The 24,300-nt window shown below is 35.6% G+C and overlaps 1 protein-coding gene across 11 annotated transcripts in view; it reads right to left on the bottom strand.

Moving 5' to 3' along the window:
- The window catches only part of TANC2 (tetratricopeptide repeat, ankyrin repeat and coiled-coil containing 2), a 471,963-nt gene that overhangs the window by 351,681 nt on the left and 95,982 nt on the right, over positions 1-24,300 (bottom strand). For 10 of the 11 annotated variants that reach the window (XM_016932703.4, XM_016932704.4, XM_016932707.4 and 7 more), the window contains one exon: positions 2,066-2,137. The exons of the other annotated variant lie outside the window; for it this stretch is intronic. In XM_016932703.4, the coding sequence (XP_016788192.3) occupies positions 2,066-2,137 (72 nt within the window). The remainder of the gene's footprint in view (positions 1-2,065; positions 2,138-24,300) is intronic. 11 annotated transcript variants of the gene reach the window in all.

The following is a 24,300-nucleotide window of genomic DNA, read 5'->3' as shown; positions in this document are numbered from 1 at the left end:
CACTGCCATTCTCAAGCTTTTTGAGACCTCTTGAGGTTGTTTTGTTGATTTCCTCTGCTACTGTTGGAGTTCAGTTTTCAATTATTCATATACTCTCCAGTTTCTAAAACTGTGTTGATATTTTCTCCTTCCAATCCTTCTTTACTGATCTTTCAGTGGGTTTCTCGAGGTAACAAACGTTTTATACTCATCCCATCTTTTACTCCTAATACTATTTCTCATTCATTTCAACTCATTATTGATAGTTTTTTATAATTTTCTTTCTGGCCAGGCGCGGTGGCTCACACCTGTAATCCTAGCACTTTGGGAGGCTGAGGTGAATGGATCACTTGAGGTCAGAAGTTCCGAGACCAGCCTGGCCAATATGGTGAAAACTCATCTCCACTAAAAATACAAAAAAAGCCGGGCCTGTAATCCCATCTACTCAGGAGGCTGAGGCAGGAGAATCGCTTGAACCCGGGAGGCGGAGGTTGCAGTGAGCCAAGATCAAGCCATTGCACTCTGCACTCCAGCCTAGGTGACAAAGCAAGATTCCATATAAAAAATATATATATTTCTTTTGAATAAAGAGATATTACAAATAAAATCTCTAAAAAGTTCAGAAACATGCTTCTACTATCAATTAACTCTAACAATGATACAATTCCTGGTGACTTCAAATTGAGATCAGGTAGTAGTCCTCTGGATCACAGAAATCCCTGGTTTTGTTGTTTGAAGTTTTAGCTTTGTTAATAAAATTCAATTACGCTCATTGATTTGAAAAATATTTTAACTGACAAAGCTCAGAGTAAATTAGGTAAGTGATTTCAAACATCTATATTTGATATTTAATAAAATTTAAGACATTTAATAATTACAATTTTAGTAGTAATTTGTACTAATTTTATTTTTAGAGTTTTACATAATCTCATTTTTATATCAAAATATGTTTACAGGGAAAATAAGAGTGAATAAGATAAATTCCAGACAGTCATAATACATGCTTATTACTTAAGTATGATTAAGTATTAGCATAAGTTAAAATTTTCAACTCATATTATTCCTCTTTTTAACCTGCAACAAACAGTTTTATAAAAATAGTACAGCTCTAAAAACTGGGAAGAGCAAACTTGGAGAAAAAGAGGGACACGATTATAGAATAAATAAATCTGAAGCTTTTACAGGATTAAAAACTGCACATTTGTAAATCTCAGCTTTATTTTATTTTATGCTATTAAAGATTCTTTGAAAACCAAACTCAATAAATGATTGTCTGAAATTTTATAATCTATTCATCATTTTGGGTTCTCAACTCATTCTCCTTCAGATCATTCATTCACCATTTATTTAGTGACTACTATATACTATGTACTTATTATTGGCACATAAGGATACAGCAGTGAACAAAGCATAAAAATCACTGCTATCACGAAACATCCATTCTAGTTTTGAACAGAGAAAATAAACAGAATAAATAGGAAGGTGGTAAGTACTATAAAGAAAAAGGAATACAGAGCTGGTGGTCATGCAATGTTAAATAAATTAGAAAAGGTCTAACTGGGTATTTCACTGACTCAGAATGTTTTTACCTAGTTTTGAAGTTGCCCCTTCAAAAATTAATCAAAGCCCTGTGATAATAAATTTTAAATAGAAAAGAAAAATAAGTAGAAAGATCCTAACATAGCAATTACCAACAAAAACCATTTCTTCTGAGACAGCTAAGACAACAAATACTATATTGATGAAATTTAAAAAGTCAGTGTGTGATGATACTCCAACAAATGTTGTTGTTGAAAATTCACTTTTGGATCCATTCCAAAAGTGATATCCAGATATATACCATAATGCTTCAAAATTACTTAAAAGTTAATATCATTTAAAAAAACAGGCACAAGACAATATTTAATTTTCATATATCTTGAATAAATAATATATAGATTTTTACATCATATCATTTAAATCCTAAATGAGAAACTAGAATATCTAAACTATACCATGGCAATATCCTAGTCTCCAAATTAAGTACTAGAAAGAAATATCTATCATTATTTTTTGAAATTTAATAATCAATTTGATGAAAATTTACCTTGCCCAGAGCGGCTTTGGCGAGAGTCTACACTTGACTGTCTTCGATCCGGTGGTTCCTCGCTCCCTCCATCTGCATAAAATTAAAAGGAGCATAAGCAAATAGATAATGAGATTGACATAACAGTGTCTCTGACATTATCTACATTTAAAACTACTATATCGATCATTTATTTGTATTTCCTATAATCCGGATCATTAAAATATTTGAGGATTTTTCTTGTATAAACCAATGGTTCTTGCCCTGATTTTTGTGGGTTTACACTCCCCTCTTGAAGTCTTAAGAAAGTGTAGGTGTTTTTCCCCTCCCCCATATGTATATACTCTACTTTGCATATAATGAAGGAAAGTTATCAACACCAAAGTTCAGTCACAGAATTCCAGTTAAGAAGGCCTGATTTAAAACAATCTTTTAAATTAATTACAGCTGCTTTTTCTGTCTAAAGTACAACAGTACATCAAATAATCCCTAGTACTGTTTTACTATAATAAGAATTACATGCGTATGTTTTATGAGATAAAAATCAATAAACCTATAAAATAAATCAATAAAAGCTAAAAACCAAATAAATCTTGAGTTTATTTTACTGTGATTTTTAAAATTATATAGAAACAAATCCATTTCATTATATACATCTTCTTTTAAGAAATAACCAAAACAGTATATTCCCTCATGCATGTTAAGAAAAGCTAAAACAAATTTTACTTTATTGTAAATAATTGCCTCAATTTTGTTATATAGAAACAGAAAAATTATGCATCATAAATTCATTAAAATAGGCACAGTAAAACAGAAATTAATATATTAAGAATGTAAAGTATAATATAAAATATGAAACTAAACCAAGCAAAATCTTTAACATAGTGGTCTATACACCTATAAATTTGTTATCACTTTAATCAGATGAAAAATGCATTAAGGCATCAAACAATTTCCTTTGTTCATTCTTTCATACAATCACTTGTCTTATTTTTAACTTGACAGGGAAAAGGGGTAGTAGCTGCAAGCAGGTTTAATAAAGAGTATTCTTGCTCTGTCATCTACTTATTCTATGGTTTATTCTTTTTAATAGAGCTCGTGTAGTAACATCTATTGCTTTTTAAACAGAATGGCCTGTTTTTTAATTCATTATTGATATAAAGCTTCCTTTTAAGTATATTTATTATATGTAAGGCCTAGCAATAATTAAATCCAATTCATGTATATATATCAACTATTCTCTATTTTGTAGAGGGCTGTTAAACTAGCAAGTACAGTAACATTTAATCAATCGATTCCAAATATACGACGACAATACAAAATAATAAGTACATTGCCAGGAAATATTCATATCTCTTAGTCCACAGTAATCTAGTAAAACACTCCACTAATTTAGTCAGATTTGTAAAATAACTTATCACATAGAAAGATACTCAAAGTGATAGGCAACCATATTTTTTCCTCCAGTATGAAAATACTTTTTAAATATAAATCAGTTTATTTTAGTTCTGCTGTTACTATATAAGTTACATTTGAATAAAAATAGACATGTTGACAAAATAAGGTGTTATCTGAAAGACAAATATAAGAAATTTTTCTTTGACATTATTTTTAAAAATTAAAGCAAAAATCTACTCATGGATTATCATCTCTGAATGGCTGATCTGCCTCTGTTGAAATTAAAACTTAAATTCTTTAATTTTGTCCTTTTAAAGGAAATGTGAACATTTACAATTCTTCTTAACTGTATATCAAATTCTAAGTAAACAACTCTATAAATATGGATTCTTTTTAATAAGTCTCAGTATTTCAACTGGGCCAACTCAAATTTAATTTCTAAGTTTTAAACCCTCTAGGATTCCTTCTACCTCACTCTCTTGTGAATTAATATTCAATATGTCCAAAAATCCTAAAGTTTTCTCTTCTTTCTAAAATGTATTTAAGAACAGAGAGAAAGGCAACCAATAATTACTATGTACTCTCTGCCAGGTATTTTACATAGTTCATCAAAGCCCTATGAAGTAAAGACCTACTTCACAGCTGAGAACACTGAAACTCATGGTGACTAACTGAAATCCAATGACAAAACCAGTAAAAATGAAACTGGATTTTAACCCAAGGATGTTTGACTCAATACATCTCTCTGATACTAATTTCTACCCAAATTTATTAAATATTTTGAGTTCAATTCATGTTCCCGTTTTATTCTTTTCTCATAAAAACGATGTTAAAAAAGCACTAATCAGTAACTATAGCAATTATTCCTTTACAGAATAGAGGCATTCTAACAAAGCAGGTTATGAGGACTTAGTCTTACAATATAACCTTCCTATGTGCTTCCAATATAAAATCGAAAGATATATTCTCTAAAGAAAAAAAAATGTTTTTCCCAAAAGCCATGTTTGGTGTCTCTGTCTATTCATTCTACTAAAAGAGAGCTTCTCTTGACAATCAACTGGCCACAACCAAAATAAAGTACCTCAGTAGGAATTCTGGTACACTGCCAACCCTATAACCCTCCCTCTCCAGGTCTATATTACTGCTCCTTTCTAATGAAGACCACTATTTAAGAAATTCTAGGGCTGGGCAAAATGATTCACACCTGTAATCCCAGCACTTTGGGAGCCCAAGGTGGGAGGATCGCTTGAGGCCAGGAATTTGAGGTTACAATGAGCTATGCTATGATCACACCACCGCACTCCAATTAGGTGACAAGGGGAGACCTTGACTCTTTAAAAAAAAAAATTCTACACTCTATTAAGAAAATTTAGCACCTGACATTCTGTATACCCATGCTTAGGTAACTAAAGTCCCTATCATGCATCTATTCCCCACATCTATGAAATCTATCACAGCAAGCTTAGGTATACATGCTTTACAAGGAATTCAAGAAAAAAGCTGCTCTAACAAGAAAAGAAGTAAGTAAAAGTAGTTCTTTCTAAATGCTTACAGTGTGAAAATATGATACATTTTCTTTTTAGTGAAAAGGTCAATGCTCATGACATTGATATATGAATTACTCTTATCAAATTAACCACTTGAGATGGAAACATTTTTAACTCACCTATAGTGAGGCACAATGTTAACCTGCATGTGCTGTCATAGAAATTACACTGTGAGAAACAACTAAGAACCCTGACCTGCTTAATGTTTTTTAAAAAAATCTTTAAACACATTTACCTAGAATAATTTGCATTTTAAAAAGATACCCCTTATAGTAGTGTAGAGACTAGGGTGGTGGTTTTCGATACTGGATGAACAAACACATGTGGTTCTACTCTAATAAAATTTTCTTTATGGACACTAAAATTTTCATTTCATATAATTTATATGTCACAAAATATTATTATCCTTTTAATTTTTTTTAACCATTTACAAATATAAAAACCATTCTTAGATTATGGGCCCTACAAAAACTAGGAGTGACCTAGATTTGGCCAGTGGGAAATGACCCCTGATCTAAAGGCAGGGAGATTAGTTTAGAAGGCTAATTAGAGCAATCTCTGTGAAAAGGAATGAGTTGAATGACTTGAGAGTAAGGCCAGTAAGGATGAGAAGGCGGCTCTGCAAATGATGTCCGGCCTAGGGGCCATTGAAAGTTTAATGGCTGCATGGACTCAAGGACCCTTTTCTTGGCTCTCTCTAGGTGATCCTTTAGTGAGTAAAATGTAAAATTCCCAAAAACCACCCCAAAGCAAGGGAATACCTGACTGCTTAATTACATCTTACATCTCAATCTTCTCTGTGCCCAAGAAAGGCTCTTGCGAGGTGACTAAAAGTGCACAATGCATTGTGAAAGAGATTTTTTTCCCCTTAAGTTTATGGTTTTCATTCTAAATAAACATTGCTGAAAACCACAATATCTAGATTATGTGGTAATATCATTTCCTATTTTCATGAAAAACTAATGTGTACATAATTTCTACAGTCTGAATTTGATACTTGGGTTTGAAACCAAAATTATATTTTGAATATGAAAATCCATTTATAAAAATTTCTGTAAACAAGTGTTTTACATAAACACTTCATGATAGTTAATAAGGAAATAAAAGCAGCCCAGCAAAAGTTTCTATTGGTAACCTATTTTCTCCAAATGCAGAATGAAAATATGGCATGTCAAAAAAGACAGACCCAGGCAAAACAGAAGAATACAACAGTCCTCTGTAGAGGACCTACTCCTTTTATTTAATTTGTAATTATTTATAAGAAGTTTTCATAAAAAAAGCACAATGGAACCCAGTAATCATTAAGATGCCTGAGACAGACATCAACAAATTACTAGAGGAGATACGAAATAATATGCCTGTGAATGAAATACAAAAATAAGAAACTCTTTAGAATGTTTAATTTGTATTCTACTTTTAGTAAGGTTACCAGGAAATGTGTGGGAATATATACTCATGTACATACAAATGAACAAAAAGTCAGTATGTGGGCATAATAAGACCTGAGTTTTAGTTCCATATCTGTCATTTTTAGATGATTTCTCTGAGTCTCAGTGTTTTCATCTGTAAAACTGAGGTCAAAGTAACATCTTCTTCTGAAGGTTGTTGTGAGGTTCAAATGAGCTAACACATGTGACAGCACTTTGTAGTCTCTAAATTGGTGATTTTCAACCAGGAGCAAACCACGGACTTCTAGGGACATTTTTGGTTGTTACAATTGGAAGAGTGCTACTCATTTCTAAAGGGCAGAGGCTAGGGATGCTGCTAAATATTCTAGAATTCACAGGACTGCCTACCACCACAAAGAATTATCAGGCCTCAGATTTCAACAGTGCCAATAGCTGAGAAATATGTTCATAATGTAAATGTTCATAACAATCATAATTATCAAAATTATATACAAATAAGTTAATTATCTTATTGTAAATAAATTTAATATACAGAAAATACGGTGAAAAATATAACTCACACTGATATAGCAACTATCAAACTTCACCAAATCTTAAGATTTCCCATATTTACATCAATTTGTTTTCAACTAAAACACTACCAGTTGTACACAGCTGATATTTTCATTATACAGTTCTTCAATACAATTTCCCTTCTTCCATCCCTCCCCAAATTAACCGCTATATCTTAATATGTAAAATCACAAGCATGTTTTTATACTTTTATTACATATATATGCCTCCACAAATGTTTATATTACGTAAGTGTAATGATACTATATCATCCAGCAATGCGCCATTTTTACTTAATACTTATGTTTTGAAATTTATCTGTGTGGACGTTCATTTTAACTCTAGAATTCATTTTAACTCTAGAATAAAAACATGCATGTTTTTATACTTTTATTACATATATATGCCTCCACAAATGTTTATACTATGTAAGTGTAATGAAACTATATCATCCAGCAATGTGCCATTTTTACTTAATACTTATGTTTTGAAATTTATCTGTGTCGAATTCATTTTAACTCTAGTATTCCACTGTATGAATATATCAATTGTATCTATTCTCTTACTAATGAAGATTTAGATAGTCTCCAAATTTATAGTACTTCAAAAGGAAGTCTGCAATGAACCATTTCCTATAGCACATGTCTAATCTGCTTGTATATAAGCTCCTTGTGCACATGTTCAAGATATAGAAGCAAAACTACTAAATAATATAATGCAAAAACTCCATAAGAGCAACCAAATTTCTGCCAAAGACAGTTGCGTTAATTTTTATTTCCACAAAAAGTTAATGTTCCCATTTCCTCACAATCTCACGAATACTACTCAGGTTTTTTTCATTTCTGCTAAAGAATGCGAATTGGTATCTGATTCTTGTTTAATTTGCCTTTCCCTCATTAATAATGAAGCTGAGCATATGTTTTACTGGCCATTTGGTGTGTGTATATTCTTGTTTATATCCTCTGCCTATTTTTGCCACAACTTTCTGATCTGCACGTTTTCTGATGAGAAATCTACAGTCATTCAAATTGTTGTTCCCCTCTAGGTAATGCGTTATTTCTCTCGGGCTGCTTTCAAGACTTTTTCTTCATCTTTAGTCTTCAGCAGATTGATCACATAGTGATAGGGTATGAATTTCTTTGCATTTATCCTATTAAGGATTCAGTCAGCTTCCTGAATCTGTAAATTTGTGCTGTTTACCAAATTTGACAAATTCCCAGCTATAAGTTCTTCAAATATTATTTTAACACCACATTTTTCCTTCTCTTTTTCTGGAACTCCAATGTTATGAATCTAGATCTTCTGTTATTATCCTACAGATCCCTGTGGTTCTCTTCCCCGCCATCCCCTGCTTTTCTCTCTGTTGTTTAGATTTGGATAATTTCTATGGATCTGTCTTCAAGTTCACTGATTCCTTCTGCAGTCACTTCCATTATGCTACTGAACCCATCAAGTTTGCTTCTTGTTTGGGTCTTTATATTTAGTATTTCTAAAATTTTCATTAGGTTCTTCTTTATACATCTCCTATTTCTTTCTCAAGACTTTATTTTTCCTTTCATTTCAAGAAGGTTCACATGATTGCTTGTTGGAGTATTTTTAAATTTTTTTCCCATTGGGAATTTATTTATTATTATTTTTAATAAAATAAAAAATAGGGTGTTGATTTAATTTCATACATGAGAGATAAAAATTTAAGACTTTTCAGGCTGAAATATATTACACTTCAGAAGAGAGGCATCAATTGTTATAGTAACAATAAAAGGTTTCCTTCATTATTTCACCCCAAAGAGAAGCATTTTTATAATAGTTGCATTAAAATCTTTGTCAGATAATTCCAATATCTCGGTCATCTCTTGGAGTTGGTATCTGTTGTCTTTTCCCTTGCAAATTGCTATTTTCCTAGTTCTTTGTGTATCAATTTCATATGTAATTTGTATGTCAATCTTTGTATATAATTTTGGTTGCATCCGGACATTATGAATGTTTTGAGTTATGAAACTCCAAGTCTTCTTTAATACTACAGGAAATGTTAGTTACATTTTTCAAAGCCTTTGCTATCGATATCTGTACTGCCTGTGTACCCTGAAGTGGTCAGTCAGGGTGCTGGGCAGTGATCTGTTAGGTCAGTTCTAAAGTCCATGGTATGACAATTAGGACCAAATTCACACCTGTGAAGTTCAGGGGTGACTCCAGGAGCTCATAAAAACTTAATGGGGTTGACTTTGAGGTGCCCCTCACAGCAATCTTTTCAGCACTTTCCATTTCCCTAAGACTCCTCTTTTGGTACCCTGACAAACCTAGGGCTATAGTAACCTTGCTCTGCATGTACTTCATGACTATATCTGTGTCTGGAGCACAGTGCTAGGAAGAATGAAAAAAAAAAAAAAGCTTTCATTAATAATCTAAAGAATGGCCTGACAACTCTTGGGACTATAGCTCCACCAGAGAGGATGGTTCCCCTTTCTCAGTATTTTGGCTTATGTGAATTCTTGATGTTACCACTAAGGTCGGGGGTTGGGGCAGCAGAAAATAAAACAACAGGAAAGGGGTGGTGAGCATTTGGCATATTCTGAGTGTTGAGTTCCTTTCTCATTCCTCAAAACAGATTTAGAGGGCTTCCACTCTAGATATCTCTTTTTGTGCCCTGGTCACCACTCCTAGCTTTTGAACTACAATGTAAACCTAGCCTCCATGCCTGCCCCAGTGCCAGGTGAGCCCCGACAGCTTCAGGCTCCAGGCTAGACCCTGCAGCCCCATGCTCCAGATCTGCCCTACCACCAGGCTGGCCCCACATACCCAGGGCTCCAGACCTATCTCACCGCCAGGCCATTCCAAGGGACCTGATGCTATAGGCAGGCTCCTAACTACTCAGACTCCAGGCCAGCCACAGGCTCCACACTAGCCCCAGAACCAGGCCAGCTCTCAAAGTCCCAAGCTTCAGACCCACCCTTTGCCAGGCTAGCATCTGTGGCCCCAGGATCCAGGCCTGACCCTGAGGGCCAAGGCTCCAGCTGACCCAGGTCCAGGCCCATCCCAATAGACCCTGACAACAGGACGTACCTTGCAGGCCCAGGCTACAGGACCAAGACTTGACTCACAGACAACAAGCAGGAGGATCACTTAAGCCTGGGAGGTCAAGACTGCAGTGAGCCATGATCGCACCACTGGGTGCAATCTGTCACCCACTGCACTCCAGTCTGGGCGACAGAGCAAGACCCTGTCTCAAAGAAAGAAAAAAGAAAAAAACCTTCTGCACAGCAAAGAAAACAATCAACAGAGTGAAGAGATAACCTACAAAATGGGAAAAATATTTGCAAACCATACATCTGATAAGAAGCTAGTATTCAAAATATACAAGGAACTCAAACAATTCAATAGCAAGAGAACAAATTATCTTATTTAAAAATGGGCAAAGAACCTGAATAGACATTTCTCTAAAGAAGACATATAAAGAGCCCACAGGTGTATATATAAACATGCCCAACAGCACTAACCATCAGAGAAATGCAGATTAAAACCACAATAAGCTACCACCTCATACATAATTAATAAGACAAAAGATAAATGTTGCTAGGGATGTGGAGAAAAGGGAACTCTTGTACACTGTTGGTAGTAATATAAAATTAGTACAGCGATTATAGAAAACAGTATGGAGGTTCCTTAAAAATTTTAAAATAAAACTACCATGTGATTCAAGAATTCCCACTTTTGGGTATATATCTGAAGGAAATTAAATCAGTATGTCAAAAAGATATCTGCACTCTCTCGCATATTCATTACAACACTGTTCACAATAGCCAAGAGATATGGAATCACCCTAAGTGTTCATCAACCAATGAATGGATAAAGAAAATGTGGTGAATGTATGGATGAATACACAATGTAATACTATTCAGTCTTAAGAAAGAAGAAAATTCTGTCATTTGCAACAACATGGGTGAACCAGGAGGACATCATGCTATGTAAACTAAGTCAAGCACAAAAAGATAAATACTCCATTGTCTCACTTATATGTGGAACCTAAAAAAGTCAAAATAACTGAAACAGAGTAGAATGGTGGTTGTTAGGGGCTTGGAGGGAGCAGGGGTGTGCAGGGAGAAACGGGGAAATGCTGCTCAAAGGGTATTGAGTTTAGTTTGATAGGAGAAATGGGTGCCGGAAATCTATTGTACAGAATGGTGACTATAGTAAATAATAGTGCACTGCATAATTCTTTAAATTGCTGAGAGTACAGATATTAAATATTCTCCACAAAAAGCAAAAAAAAAAAAAAGTTTGAGACATCAGATAGGTTAACTAGCTTGATTTAATCCTTTCACAATTCATACATATATCAAAACATCACATTGTATGTCATAAATATATACTTTTATTTTTAAATTATAACTTAATATACAATAAACAGTATATAAAGATTAATAGATTATCCAGAGACAATAAAATCCACAATAATTTTTGTATTCCAACCATTTGAAAAGGAATATATTTAAAAAGATGGAAATACATAAAAGGAAAATTGTAAAAAGGCTCTATAAGGAGTTTATCATTGAATAGGACAGGCATTTATGTACTAATATTAGATCAAGCTTAAGAGATTAAGAGATACTTTAAAAGTAATTCTGAGAGTCTCCTAGTGAAATGACTGTATAATTGTTTGTTTTTGTATGTTTGTTTGTTTTTCAGATAGGGTCTTGCTCTGTCACCCACAACGGAATACAGTGGTGTGATAATGGCTCATTGCAGCTTTGAGCTCCTGGGCTCAAGTGATCCTCTCATCTCAGCCTCCTGAGTAGCTGGGACCACAGGCACACCAAGACAGCTGGCTAACTTTTTTTTGTAATTTTTGTAGAGAACAGGGTTTCACTATGTTGCTCAGGCTGGTCTCAAAATTCTTGGGCTCAAGCAATCCTTTTGCCTCAGCCTCTCAAACGGCTAGGATTACAGGTGTGAGCCACTGTGCCTGGCCCCAGTATTTTTTAATATAAAGACTATAATTCTTATACCTCCCAAATTGAATGGAACCAAATTACTTTTACTTTTTCATTCTATCAGACTTCTTTGAATTAATTATATGACTGATTCATGTCATTTTACAGTTATACAGCATTAGCAATCATTATGTAGAACCTGTCCATATATATATTGAAGATTACATACGCAGTAGATGTCCAGCATCTTTAAAAGCTCAGAATATAGATAAAAGCCCACATATTTTAAACATGTCAGACACTGATGGAAGACACCTTAGTTAAGAACTCTGGGCCATCAAAAAATTATAAAGAAAATTGTGAAAAGGTAGTGGCAGTGGAACAGTTTTTGGATCTTCCAAAATTCCAACGTAAGTATCATCAGAACAATAACAGAGAGTAAAACAACTACCCAGGAACAAGAATTACAATACTGGGTAACAAAGTGTGATATTGTAAGAGATATATCTCTATACACACACACACACACACACACACACACACACACACAATACTGGGTAACAAAGTGTGATATTGTAAGAGATATATCTCTACACACACACACACACAATACTGGGTAACGAAGTGTGATACTGTAAGAGATATATCTCTACACACACACACACACACACACACACACACACACACACACACACACGTCTTTGTCCCAGTTCCTGACACAGGCCTCTTAATCTTTTGGAATTTCCTGGGTGACGGGAGTGTCTTTTGTTCTAATGAGTTAATTCTTGGTGGGCTCCTGGATGGGGGCTGGTCACCAGAAAGACCAAGCCATGATTAGAAGCTAGGAACTTTCAGCCCATCATGCCCCATCCTCCTGGAAGGAGAGAAGGACTAGAGATTTAGTTAACAGTCCAACATGCCTACGTGACGAAGCCGCCATAAAAATTCCTGAACTACAGAGTTTGGGAACTTCTGGGTTGCTGAATATGTGCACAGTGGTGTGCCCCCAAGGGGGCATGGAAGCTCCGGGCTCTTTATCCAATACCCTGCCTTAAGCATCTCTATCATCTGGCTGTTCCTGAGTCATATTGTTTTATAATAAACAGCTAAACATGTGTAAAGTGTTTCCCTGAGTTCTATGAGACATTCTAGCAAATGCTCAAACCTGAGGAAGGGGTTGTGGGGACCTCCAATTTTTTTCCTTGTCAGAAATACTAGAAACTCAGACTTGCAACTGGCATCTGAAGTGACTGTCATGTTTGTGGGACTCAGCCCTTAACCAATGGGATTTGACTCTAAACTCTAAGTAGCCAGAACTGAATTGAATTATAGGACACCTGATTGGTGTCTTCAGAGAATTGAAGAACTGCGTGGTGGGGAAAAAATGCCCCCACACATCTGGTCACAGAAGTGCTCTGTATGAAGAGTATAGTAGAAGAATACTGTTGGATTTTCCTTTGTACAAAAGGTATCCTTGCAAACCCTAAAATATAAATGGGTATTGCTAAGAACAAACAAAACAGCTATAGACCTGAAACTTAATGAGCATCTAAATGAGACAAAATGGGGAGGAGGGGGCTGGGGAGCAATAGGGTGTATGACAGACCATGTAACTGGCAATCACTAGAATGCAACTCACCGGAAAATACAAAGAGTTAATTTGATAACAGCAGCTGACAATGAAAGGTGTTTGCCCACTCTAAGAACAAATGAGTACATGGGGCCCACAGTAGAAAGTTCAGAAGAGGCTGGACCAGTTTAGCCACGTGTACTCTTGAAACTGATGTGCCAAGCTACGGCTCCATGCTAAAAAGAAAGTCCTAGAAGTGGAATGAAAATTCAGCAGAAAATGGACAAAAGGGACAAAGAAAAGAGAAGGTCTAAATCAAAGTACAAGAGGAGAACAGTGCTAGAAGGCAAGCTGCAATGTAACACTTCACAAAAAAACAACAAAAGAGAAAGCTATGTGGAGTTAGAAAAAGCTATCATGACATGTCTCCTTATACATACTTGGGTAAACTAATTTTAAACAAAAATGATCAACAAGAAAGCATCAGGGTCAAATCCCAAAGACAGGAAAGGAAAGAAAGAGAATAAAAAGCATCGTAATACCTCCAATGAAACTACACCAAAAAGGCTTATTAAAAAAAAATTAAAGCTGTAATATACAATTCAAAACTGTAATGTGCAATTTCAAAAAGTTCTAAAAATGTTAAGAAAATTAGATAACACATCAAAGAGCAATACAAATCAGAATCAGAAAAACTCAGAAATGAAGAGACAGAAATCAGAAAAGAATTATAAATAAAATTCATTTCAGTAATGAAGACTAAACTAGAAGAAACGCAAGATCAAATAAACAAAATGATCTTAAGAGAAAGAGAAGGTTAAAGGGAGGAAATTTTTTAACAAATAAAGAGAAGAAAGGGATTAAAAAGGATTTGCAGGAAAGTGACAAATACTGAAGACAGGCAAAGATGGTCCAGCATAAGGATAAATAGGAATCTCTAAAGAAAACCAGAGAGAACAGAAAAACTGTAATTCAAGATCCCTTTTCAGAAAAAAAACCCCTGCATGTATATGTATGTTTTATATATGTATATATACACCTAGTTATATATGTATTTATGTTAATATGTGTATATGCATACATAGACATATATACATGGAAGGATACACACACACACACACACACACTTGAAACTATGTATTTCAAGAGTACCCTGTATACTTGACATTATCAACTTAGATCAATGCACTAAATTCTACTAAAATTACTGGATTTGAAAAGGGGGGGATCATTTGAGTATTTAAGCAAAACTATCATGTAATCTTTTTGTTTGTTTTTTTTTTTTTTGTTCTTTGAGACGGAGTTTCGCTCTTGTCACCCAGGTTGGAGTGCAATGGCGTGATCTCGGCTCACTGCAACTTCCACCTCCTGGATTCAAGCAACTCTCCTGCCTCACCCTCCCCAGTAACTGGGATTACAGGTGCCAGCCACCACGCCCGGCTAATTTTTGTATTTTTAGTAGAGACGGGGGTTTCACCATGTTGGTCAGGCTGGTCTCGAACTCCTGACCTCAGGTGATCCGCCCACCTCGGCCTCCCAAAGTGCTGGGATTACAGGCATGAGCCACCGTGCCCGGCCATAATCTTTAAAATTTTAATTAAATTTGTTTATTTTGAGACAGGGTCTTGCTACACTGCCCACCCTGGTCTCAAACTCCTGGGCTCAAAAACAGCCTCCACCTCCTGCCTCTACCTCCCAAGTAGCTGGGACTGTAGGCACACATCAAACCTCATTTCCAAAACATGATTTATAAAGAAAAAGAAACAGAATAAAATGGAAAAAGATATTTAAAATATACAAAGAATCTGAGCTAAAGATTTTACATTCAGTAAAACTTACCTTTAAGTATAAGGGATAAAGACAAACTGCTATCAACATGTAAAAACTCAGTGAATACTGTTATTAGTTCTTCCTAGTTCCATTAGAAAAAGAACTTTAAGCCAACAAAATAACTAGAAAGATATCAAAATAAGCACTAGTGGTGAGATTAATATGCAGTTGTTTCCAGAATTAAGATTAAATGAGGACTTGTTTTTTTTTGAGACAGAGTTTCGCTCTTATCTCCCAGGTTGGAGTGCAGTGGTGCGATCTCAGCATACTGCAACCTCTGCCTCCTGGTGCAAGTGATTCTCCTGCCTCAGCCTCCTGAGTAGCTGGGATTACAGGCGCCCACCACCATGCCCAGCTAATTTTTGTATTTCTGGTATAGACGGGGTTTCACCATGTTGGCCAGGTTGGTCTCGAACTCCTGACCTCAGGTGATCTGCCTGCCTCAGCCTCCCAAAGTGCTGGGATTACAGGCGTGGGCCACCACGCCCAGCCCAAACGAGGACTTTTAAAGAGAGAGATTGTAGTATGTAATCACTACATGATCTGACAATACATGTACAGTACAACCATAAATGAATGGGGAAGAATAGAGACAGCATGAACAACAACAAAAATTAACTGATTTCAGTAATTGGTGGTGGTAATATTCTCAGACCACTCTCTATATAAGGAGGGATAAAGCAAGCGAGTAATTATGGGACACACTATTTCTATCTTCCCTTACGAACCAGATTTCTCAGTGTGGAAGAAAGGAGCTATGAAGGTAGTACAGAAGTACAGTAAAAATTCTGTAATACTGAATCTATATTGGAAACATCAATACAATCTTATAAATCACAGGTATATCCTAACTCTATCCACTGAAAACGCCTAGAAACAGACTGATCCAGTAGCAGTGGACATGTCTAGTGCCCAGGTTGTGATCTTGAAATGCCATTCTCCATTAAAAGAAACCCAGACTTCTTAAAGAACTAGCTGGTCTGAAAAGGAAATGTACTAAATGAACCTGGAACATCTGACATCCCCAGTAGTAAGGAAACTATCAAGACTATTCTCAATTATGGTCATGTCAAAAAGGTTAGTGAAGAGGGTCTCACTGGCCAGGAGATCATAAAATGTTTAAAGAAAACAAAAAAACAAAACAAAACACTGGCCACATTCTGAGGTTGACAAGAAACCAATTATCTTGAAAACTGGAAAAATGAAAAAAAAAATCAAGCTTTGATGCTGCCTTACCTATATTACTAATAGCCAAAGGATACATAAGAGGAATCTCCCTAAAAATTATTTTGGATAATAAGTGGGACACAAAAGATGGAATTAGAATATCACCATTCTGCAACTTGCAATGAATTAATAGCTGTATAGGCACTGGGCATCAGTGCCTAAAAACATCAAAAGAGAGTAAAAACAAGTGATGATAGGAACACAACTACAGCTTTGCCAAAGCTACCAAACCTGAATCTGGTCAAACTTCTGAATATAGCTGTCAATTTTCAGGAAAAACAAAGTACAGAAGAAAATGTTTAATTGTTCCTGAGTACATATTCAACAAAATCCAGCTACTGATTTTCAAGAAAAGGAAAGGGAAAATGTTAAGTTGTGTCTGAGTACACAAACAACATAATTCAGACTGAAGGAAATTCTACAGGTCCAATGACCCAGATCTCTTAACAGATTTAAAAAAAAACATAAAAAAATTAATTCCCAAAGAAATCAAAGAGATGATACAAACAAAGGAAAAACACCCCGGGCTCATGGATCAGAAGAATCAATATCATTAAAATGGCTATACTGCCCAAAGCAATTTACAGGTTCAATGCTATTCCTATCAAACTACCAATGACATTCTTCACAGAACTGGAAAAAAACTATTTAAAAATTGATATGAAACCCAAAAAGAGCCCAAATAGCCAAGGCAAATCCTAAGCAAAAATATCAAAGATGGAGGCATCATATTACCTGACTTCAAACTATACTACAGGGCTACAGTAATCAAAACAGCATGCAAAAACAGTAACAAAAACTGATACAAAAACAGACACATAGACCAATAGATGAGAATAGTGAACCCAGAAATAAGGCCACACATCTACAATCATCTGACGTTCAACAAAGCTGACAAAAACAAACAATGGGGAAAGGACGTCCTATTCAATAATTGGTGCTGAGATAAGTGGCTAGCCATATGCAGAAGACTGAAACTGGACCCCTTCCCTACACCATATACAAAAATCAATTCAAGATTGAGTAAAGACTCAAATGTAAAACCCACAACTATAAAAACCCTAGAAGACAACCTAGGTAATCCCATTCTGGACATAGGAACTGGCAAAGATGTCATGGCAAAGACACCAAAAGCAACTGCCACAAAAGCAAAAATTGATAAATGAGATCTAATTAAACAAAAGAGCTTCTGGACAGCAAACGAAACTATCAACAGAGTAAATAGACAATCTAAATAATGGGAGAGAATTTTTGCAAACTATGCATCTGACAAAAGTCTAATAATCCGGCATGTATAAGAAACTTAAAAAACCAAACAACCCCATTAAAAAGTGGGCAAAGGACATGAATAGACATTTTACAAAAGAAAACATACCCATGTGGCCAACAAGCTTTTGGGAAAAAAAGCTCAATATCACTGATCATTAGAGAAATGCAAATCAAAACCACAATGAGGTACCATCTCACACAGTCAGAATGGCTATTACTAAAAAAGTAAAAAAATGATAGATACTGGCAAATTGCGGAGAAAAGGTAAGGCTTATACACTGTTGGTGGGAGTGTATTCAGTTCACTCATTGTGGAAAGCAGTGTGGCAATTCCTCAAAGAACTAAAAACAGAATTACTATTCAACCCAGCAATTCCACTACTGGGTATATACCCAAAAGAATACAAAATTGTTCTACCATAAGGACACATACACATGTATGTTCATTACAGCACTGTTCACAATAACAAAGACATGGAATCAATCTAAATGCCCATCAATGGCAGACTAGGTAAAGAAAATGTGGTACTTCTATACCATGGAATACTATGCAGCCATAAAAAAGAACAAGATTATGTCCTTTGCAAGAACATGGATGGAGCTAGAGGCCATTATTCTTAGCAAACTAACACAGGAACAGAAAACCAAATACCACACATTCTCACTCATAAGTGGGAGCTAAATGATGAGAACACATGGAAACAAAGAGGGAAACAATAGACACTGGGGCCTACTTAAGGGTGAAGGAGCGAGCAGAGAGAGGATCGAAAAAAAATATATCTATTAGCTACAAGGCCTAGTTCCTGGGTGATGAAATAATCTGTAAAACACACCCCCATGACACAAATTCACCTATAAATCAACCTGCACGTGTAAACCTAGACCTAAAATAAAAGTTTGTATAAAAAGAAAAAAATTATAAAGTCCTACATTATTGTAGAATAAAGATTCACTTTAACAAAACAGAAATCTATGGCATCTTATATCAGAGGTATCAGGATGTGTGAATACAGTCTTAGTCAATTTTCCTTCCTTGTGATCATTTAATTTAAGCATACTTCTTCTCTTTTACTTGGGAGTCAATTATAATAAACAACACTCCTATGCAGGTATGTCATAAATTTTCATTTTTCTTATTTTTCTATGTGGATAAAATGGCATATATGCATTGCATTCTCTGTTTTAACATCAAAACATGCCCTCAACTGGACATGATGGCATGTACCTGTAGTCCCAGCTACTCAAGATGCTGAGGCTGGAGGATCACTTCAGACCAGGAGTTGGAGGCCAGCCTGGGCAACATAGTGAGCACAGTGAGACCTTGTCTCTTAAAAAAAAAAAAAAAAAAAAAAAATCCTTGCCTTTGAATTATGTCAGAAGTAACATCAATAAAACATAGACATTTCCCCTCACCAGGACTGTTCTCCTAAACAATAAAAGGGAAAAAATAAATACAAAACAAATCTTCCAATAATTTTAAATTTATGCAATCTGCAGAATGCCAGAGTTTCAACAAAACAATCCACAGGAGAAATACAGATAAGAAATGGCTTAAGAAATAGTTTCAAGTCAGCAAACCAATGATGTTAAGACAAAAAAAGTCACCAATTTTGACACAATCATAATCTAAAATGTTTTAATTGCCTTATTTATTTATGACACAGGGTTTCGCTCTGTCACCCAGGCTGGAGTACAGTGGCATGATCTCAACTCACTGCAACCTCCACCTCCTGGGCTCAAGTGATCCTCCCTCCTAAACCTCTGGAGTAGCTGGGACTACAGGTGCACACTACCTTGTCTAGCTAATTAAAAATTTTTTCGGTAGAGAACGGATCTTGCTACATTGCCAGGACTGGTCTCAAACTTCTGGGCTCAAGCCATCCTCCTGCCTTGGCCTCCCAAAGTGCTGGGATTACAGGTGTGAGTCACCACACCCAGCATCCTTAATTTTAAAAAATGAATCAGAAATACATTACAGTAAAATTTCAGTAAGTTTGAAAAATTCTCTAAGACTGAAACTTTAATTACATCTTACCCCAGTGGAAACTAATCATAAAAGTCGTGATTAGCTCTCAGGTAGAAGTAAATACAGATTTTTAAAAAAATAATTAAAATCACCACTGCCCCAAGATGGTGTAGAAACTTTTTTTTTTTTTTTTTTTACACAGAGTCTCACTCTGTCACTCAGGCTGGAGTGCATGGACACAATCATGGCTTACTATAACCTCGACCTCCTGGGTGGGCTCATGTGATCCTCCTACCTCAGCCTCCCAAGTTCCTGGGACTGTAGGTGGGAGCCACCACCCCTGGCATGCATGCATATATATATATATATATATATTTTTTTTTTTTTTTTTGGTAGAGATGAGGTCTCACTACGTTGTACAAGTTGGTCTCAAACTCCTGGGCTCAAGTGATCCTCCCACCTTGGTCTCCCAGGCGTGAGCACTGCACCTGGCCTTAGAAACCTCTTTAAAAGTGGTTGTGGTATCCTCATAGAATCTAGGAATCCATTACTCAAAAAAGCAAGACTGCAATGATACACAGTACTTTAAAGTTTTTGCTTGTTTAACACTATTCCTTCATTACAGATAAGGCCTCCTTCACATAATACTTGCATCTATATTTATGGACAAAACAGAAGGCCTTCAGTTGTCAAAAAAAAAAAAAAGTGAAGATGTTTGCATAATACTGATTACCCCAGAGTACAGGAAATAGAATAGAGTTATGTACGTACATGATGATAGAACTTACTCACATCAAACTTAAGTTAAAGACTTACTTCAAATATATCATAAACTTTACAAAGGACAACCCACTGATGTAAGAGGTGCAGAAATAAAAAAAAGATCTGCCTGCCCATCTCAATTGGGGTTTCCTAGATTTCAGATAATCATCAGAGAATACTTGTTGTTTTTTTAATCAGCATACTGTTAAATCCAGCAATTATTTATAAATAATATAAAACAATATTATTTCAATACTGAGAAATACTGTTAATAGATTGTTCTCTTCCCATTATTTCAAAAGGGAAAATGTCATAAGAATTTACCTCACAGAGTAGACAGCTTTAAACTCAGCTATATTTAGGCACCAACATAGTCCTAGTAAAGAAATGTCATTTATGTAGGAATATTCCATATATAATGATTTCCTATGAAAGAATGTAAGTTAGAGAAAGTCTAATAAGAAAGTGAATAAATAAGTCCAAGAAAAACGTGTTATTTCCTGCAACTGGGTGACTATTCCTCTCAATCCAGGATCAAAACATGACAGTTGAAAAATAACTTAATCTAGCCGAAACTCATCTTTAGTGTTCTCAGCTAAATGATCTGCTAGAATACTAGGTTTTATGAATTAAAATGTTGAAGGAGGTTGTCTTCAATACTCTAGAAACTAAAATACAGAACCCTAATAGGAGGGGTGGAGGTTATTAAAACCACAAGGAATACAATGGATACATATAGATTAAAGTTTTACTATTCAGGTATGAACTCTGGTCCCTTTTACTAAGCAGATACAAATCTGCAAGAACTGGATACACTTAATGCCAATAAGAGCACACATGAGTTAGAGGACATGAATGAAATATAAAGAAAATACAAAAGGAAGGAGCAGGAACATAAACTAAAGACCACTTATGGCCGGGCACGGTGGCTCACGCCTGTAATCCCAGCACTTTGGGAGGCCAAGGCTGGGGGATCAAAAGGTCAGGAGATTGAGACCATCCTGGCCAACATGGTAAAACCCCATTTCTACTAAAAAAAAAAAAAATACAAAAATTAGCTGGGCATGGTGGCACGTGCCTGTAATCTCAGCTACTCAGGAGGCTGAGGCAAGAGAATTGCTTGAACCAGGGAGTCAGAGGTTGCAGTGAGCCGAGATCGCGCCACTATACTCCAGCCTGGCAACACAGCGAGACTCCATCTCAAAAGAAAAAAAAAAAAAAAAAACATTTATGAGCCAAAGGCTACGTATGAAAAAGTATATGCATAAAATATTCCATGGCTACATAAGCACTCTGATAAACAGAAGAAATGAAGAGCAGCTCATCTATTTGGGGTAGAAAAGAGAAAAGGAGCTAGACTTGGTTTAGGCATTTCTGCTGGATATAGTACTAGTAAAATCTTCATAACATTATCTCATTTAGTACTAATAATAATTCAATGAAACAAGTAGTACTACCATTTTAAATGTAAGACAGATTCAGAGATGTAAAGTGACTTTCCCGATATCACACCACTAGTAAGTAGCAATACTAAAATCAAAATTGTCTGGCTTTAAAACTGTGTTCTTTTCAAGGCTCTCCAGTGCTGAAGGGGAAGAGAGCAGAAGTAGACAAAGCAGAGAGACCAATTAAGAGGCTACTGCAAAAATTCAGAATAAGAATGAACACTTGGACTAAGTGGTTAGTGGAGGTAGTGAGAAGAGGTTGGATTCTGGATATATTCTGAAGATATGGCAAAGAGAATCTGCTGTCAGAAGAGTAAGATAAAGAAATCGAGGACAATTCTAGTATGTTGGGCCTAAAAAATGGACTTGCAACTTACTAAGACAGGAAAGACTGCAGAAGAACTGATTTGGGGATGAGGAGACTATGCGGAGTTCAGTTTTGGAAATACTAAGTTTCAAATGCTTATTAGACAAATAGGCATAGAAATATAGATATGCCATCGGCACACAAATCATTAGTAAATAAATCCCATTTAAACTATGAAACTGCATGAGATCCCCAAGGAAAGAGTATATACAAGAATGAGACACAAAAAGAGAGAAAAGAGGTCAGAGGACTAAGACTTGGTGTGGAATCGAACATGTAGAGGCTGAAAGCCTGGGGAGAATACTGTGAGAATAGGAACAAGACAAGGAGAGTATAGAAACAAAGAAGGGGTTTTATGGAGTGGAAAAGATCAAATATTAAATATTGATAGGTCAAGTAATATGAAGATTGAGAACTGATCACTGCATTCAGCCAGTGTAAATGGTTTAGCATGGTCTCTCTCTGTGGAGTGGCGGGGGTGAAACCCGATGGGATTAAGTTCAATAGAGATTAGAAAGAACTTCCGGAAAATGTTTTATCTCTCACTAGACATGGACAAAGACGGCAGGTCCCTGGATATGCTGGCTGCCATCTTGTAAACACAGAAGGGAATAAACCATGAGATATAAATTAACACTTTGAAAGATTATATGAAGAGATGGAACATAACAAGGATCTTGTTGACACTGAATTACTGAAGAAAACTACCCTATCTCTGGACTAGAGTTATACAATCTAATAAATTATCTTCATCATAAAAACCAGAGGTCAGCACACTCTTGCGAGCCAAATCTGGCCTGCCACCTATTTTTGCACAGCCGGAGAGCTCAGAATAGTTTATATATTTTTAAATGACTGCAAATGACTAAAACAATATTTTGTGACTCAAAAAATATATGAAATTCAAGTTTTAGTGTTCACAAATAAAGTTTTATTAGTACACAGTCATAACAGCAAATAAATTATTTACTGTATTTGTGTTGCAATGGCAGAGTTCAGTAGTTGTAACAAAGATGGGATTAAGTTCAAGTGATTAGAAAGAAATTCTGGAAAAGATTATGTACCTCCCTAAACATGGGAAAAGATCAATGGAGCCCCTGAATATGCTGGCTGCTATCTTATAAACCAAGAGGGAATAAACCATAGGATATAAGTTAACACTTACTACCTGGTACTTTACAGAAAAAGTTTGCTAACCCCTTATATCAAGCTATTCTGATTAAAATTTTCTGTTACTTGCAACCATAAAAATCCTAAATAATATACTCCCCTATACTATGGTAGCACCAAACTACTCAATGACATTCAAAAAGCAAACATATTATAAGGCCGCTATCAATTTATGCTCTCTCCTCTGCATAAAATGTAGCTCCCTCCACTTGACTGTATAACGAAATTATAGCCAATATGTACTAACAGTGCTGGGTGTCTAGCAGAGTTGAGCTGGACTCAATCTTTGAACTATTACAATTTATATGACTTTAGGAAAATTAATTATCTGTATCTTAGTTTCCTTATCTGTGAAATTGTTATCATAATGCTCTATGTGGTTGTGAGAAACAAATGTAGTAACATTCACAAAATATAGGACGACATCTGGCACAAAGTAAGCACATATTAAACAAATGGAATCTTCATCTATCATATTCATGATCAACAACAAGTTCCTTTTACTGAAAGACGTCATTCCTCTTCCTACATAGACTTTCTGGATGCCTACCAGAAAGAACTTCTCTCTTCTGTGCTTCTTCAGCACGTTATTCATACAACAGTCCCGCCTTATCCGCAGGATGTGCACTATGTTTTTTCCTCACCTTACGACAGGGTTATGTCTTGATAAACCCATTGTAAGTAGAAGATATCATAAGCTGAAAATACATATAATACAACTAACCTACAGAACATATAGCTTAACCTACTCTACCTTATATGTACTCATAATACTGACATTAGCCTACAGTTGGGCAAAATCACCTAACACAAATTT

Source organism: Pan troglodytes, chromosome 19 (genome assembly GCF_028858775.2).
Source record: "Pan troglodytes isolate AG18354 chromosome 19, NHGRI_mPanTro3-v2.0_pri, whole genome shotgun sequence".
NCBI lineage: Eukaryota > Metazoa > Chordata > Mammalia > Primates > Hominidae > Pan > Pan troglodytes.
Note: the sequence above shows the minus strand (reverse complement) of the source record. Positions and strands in the feature narration are given on the sequence as shown.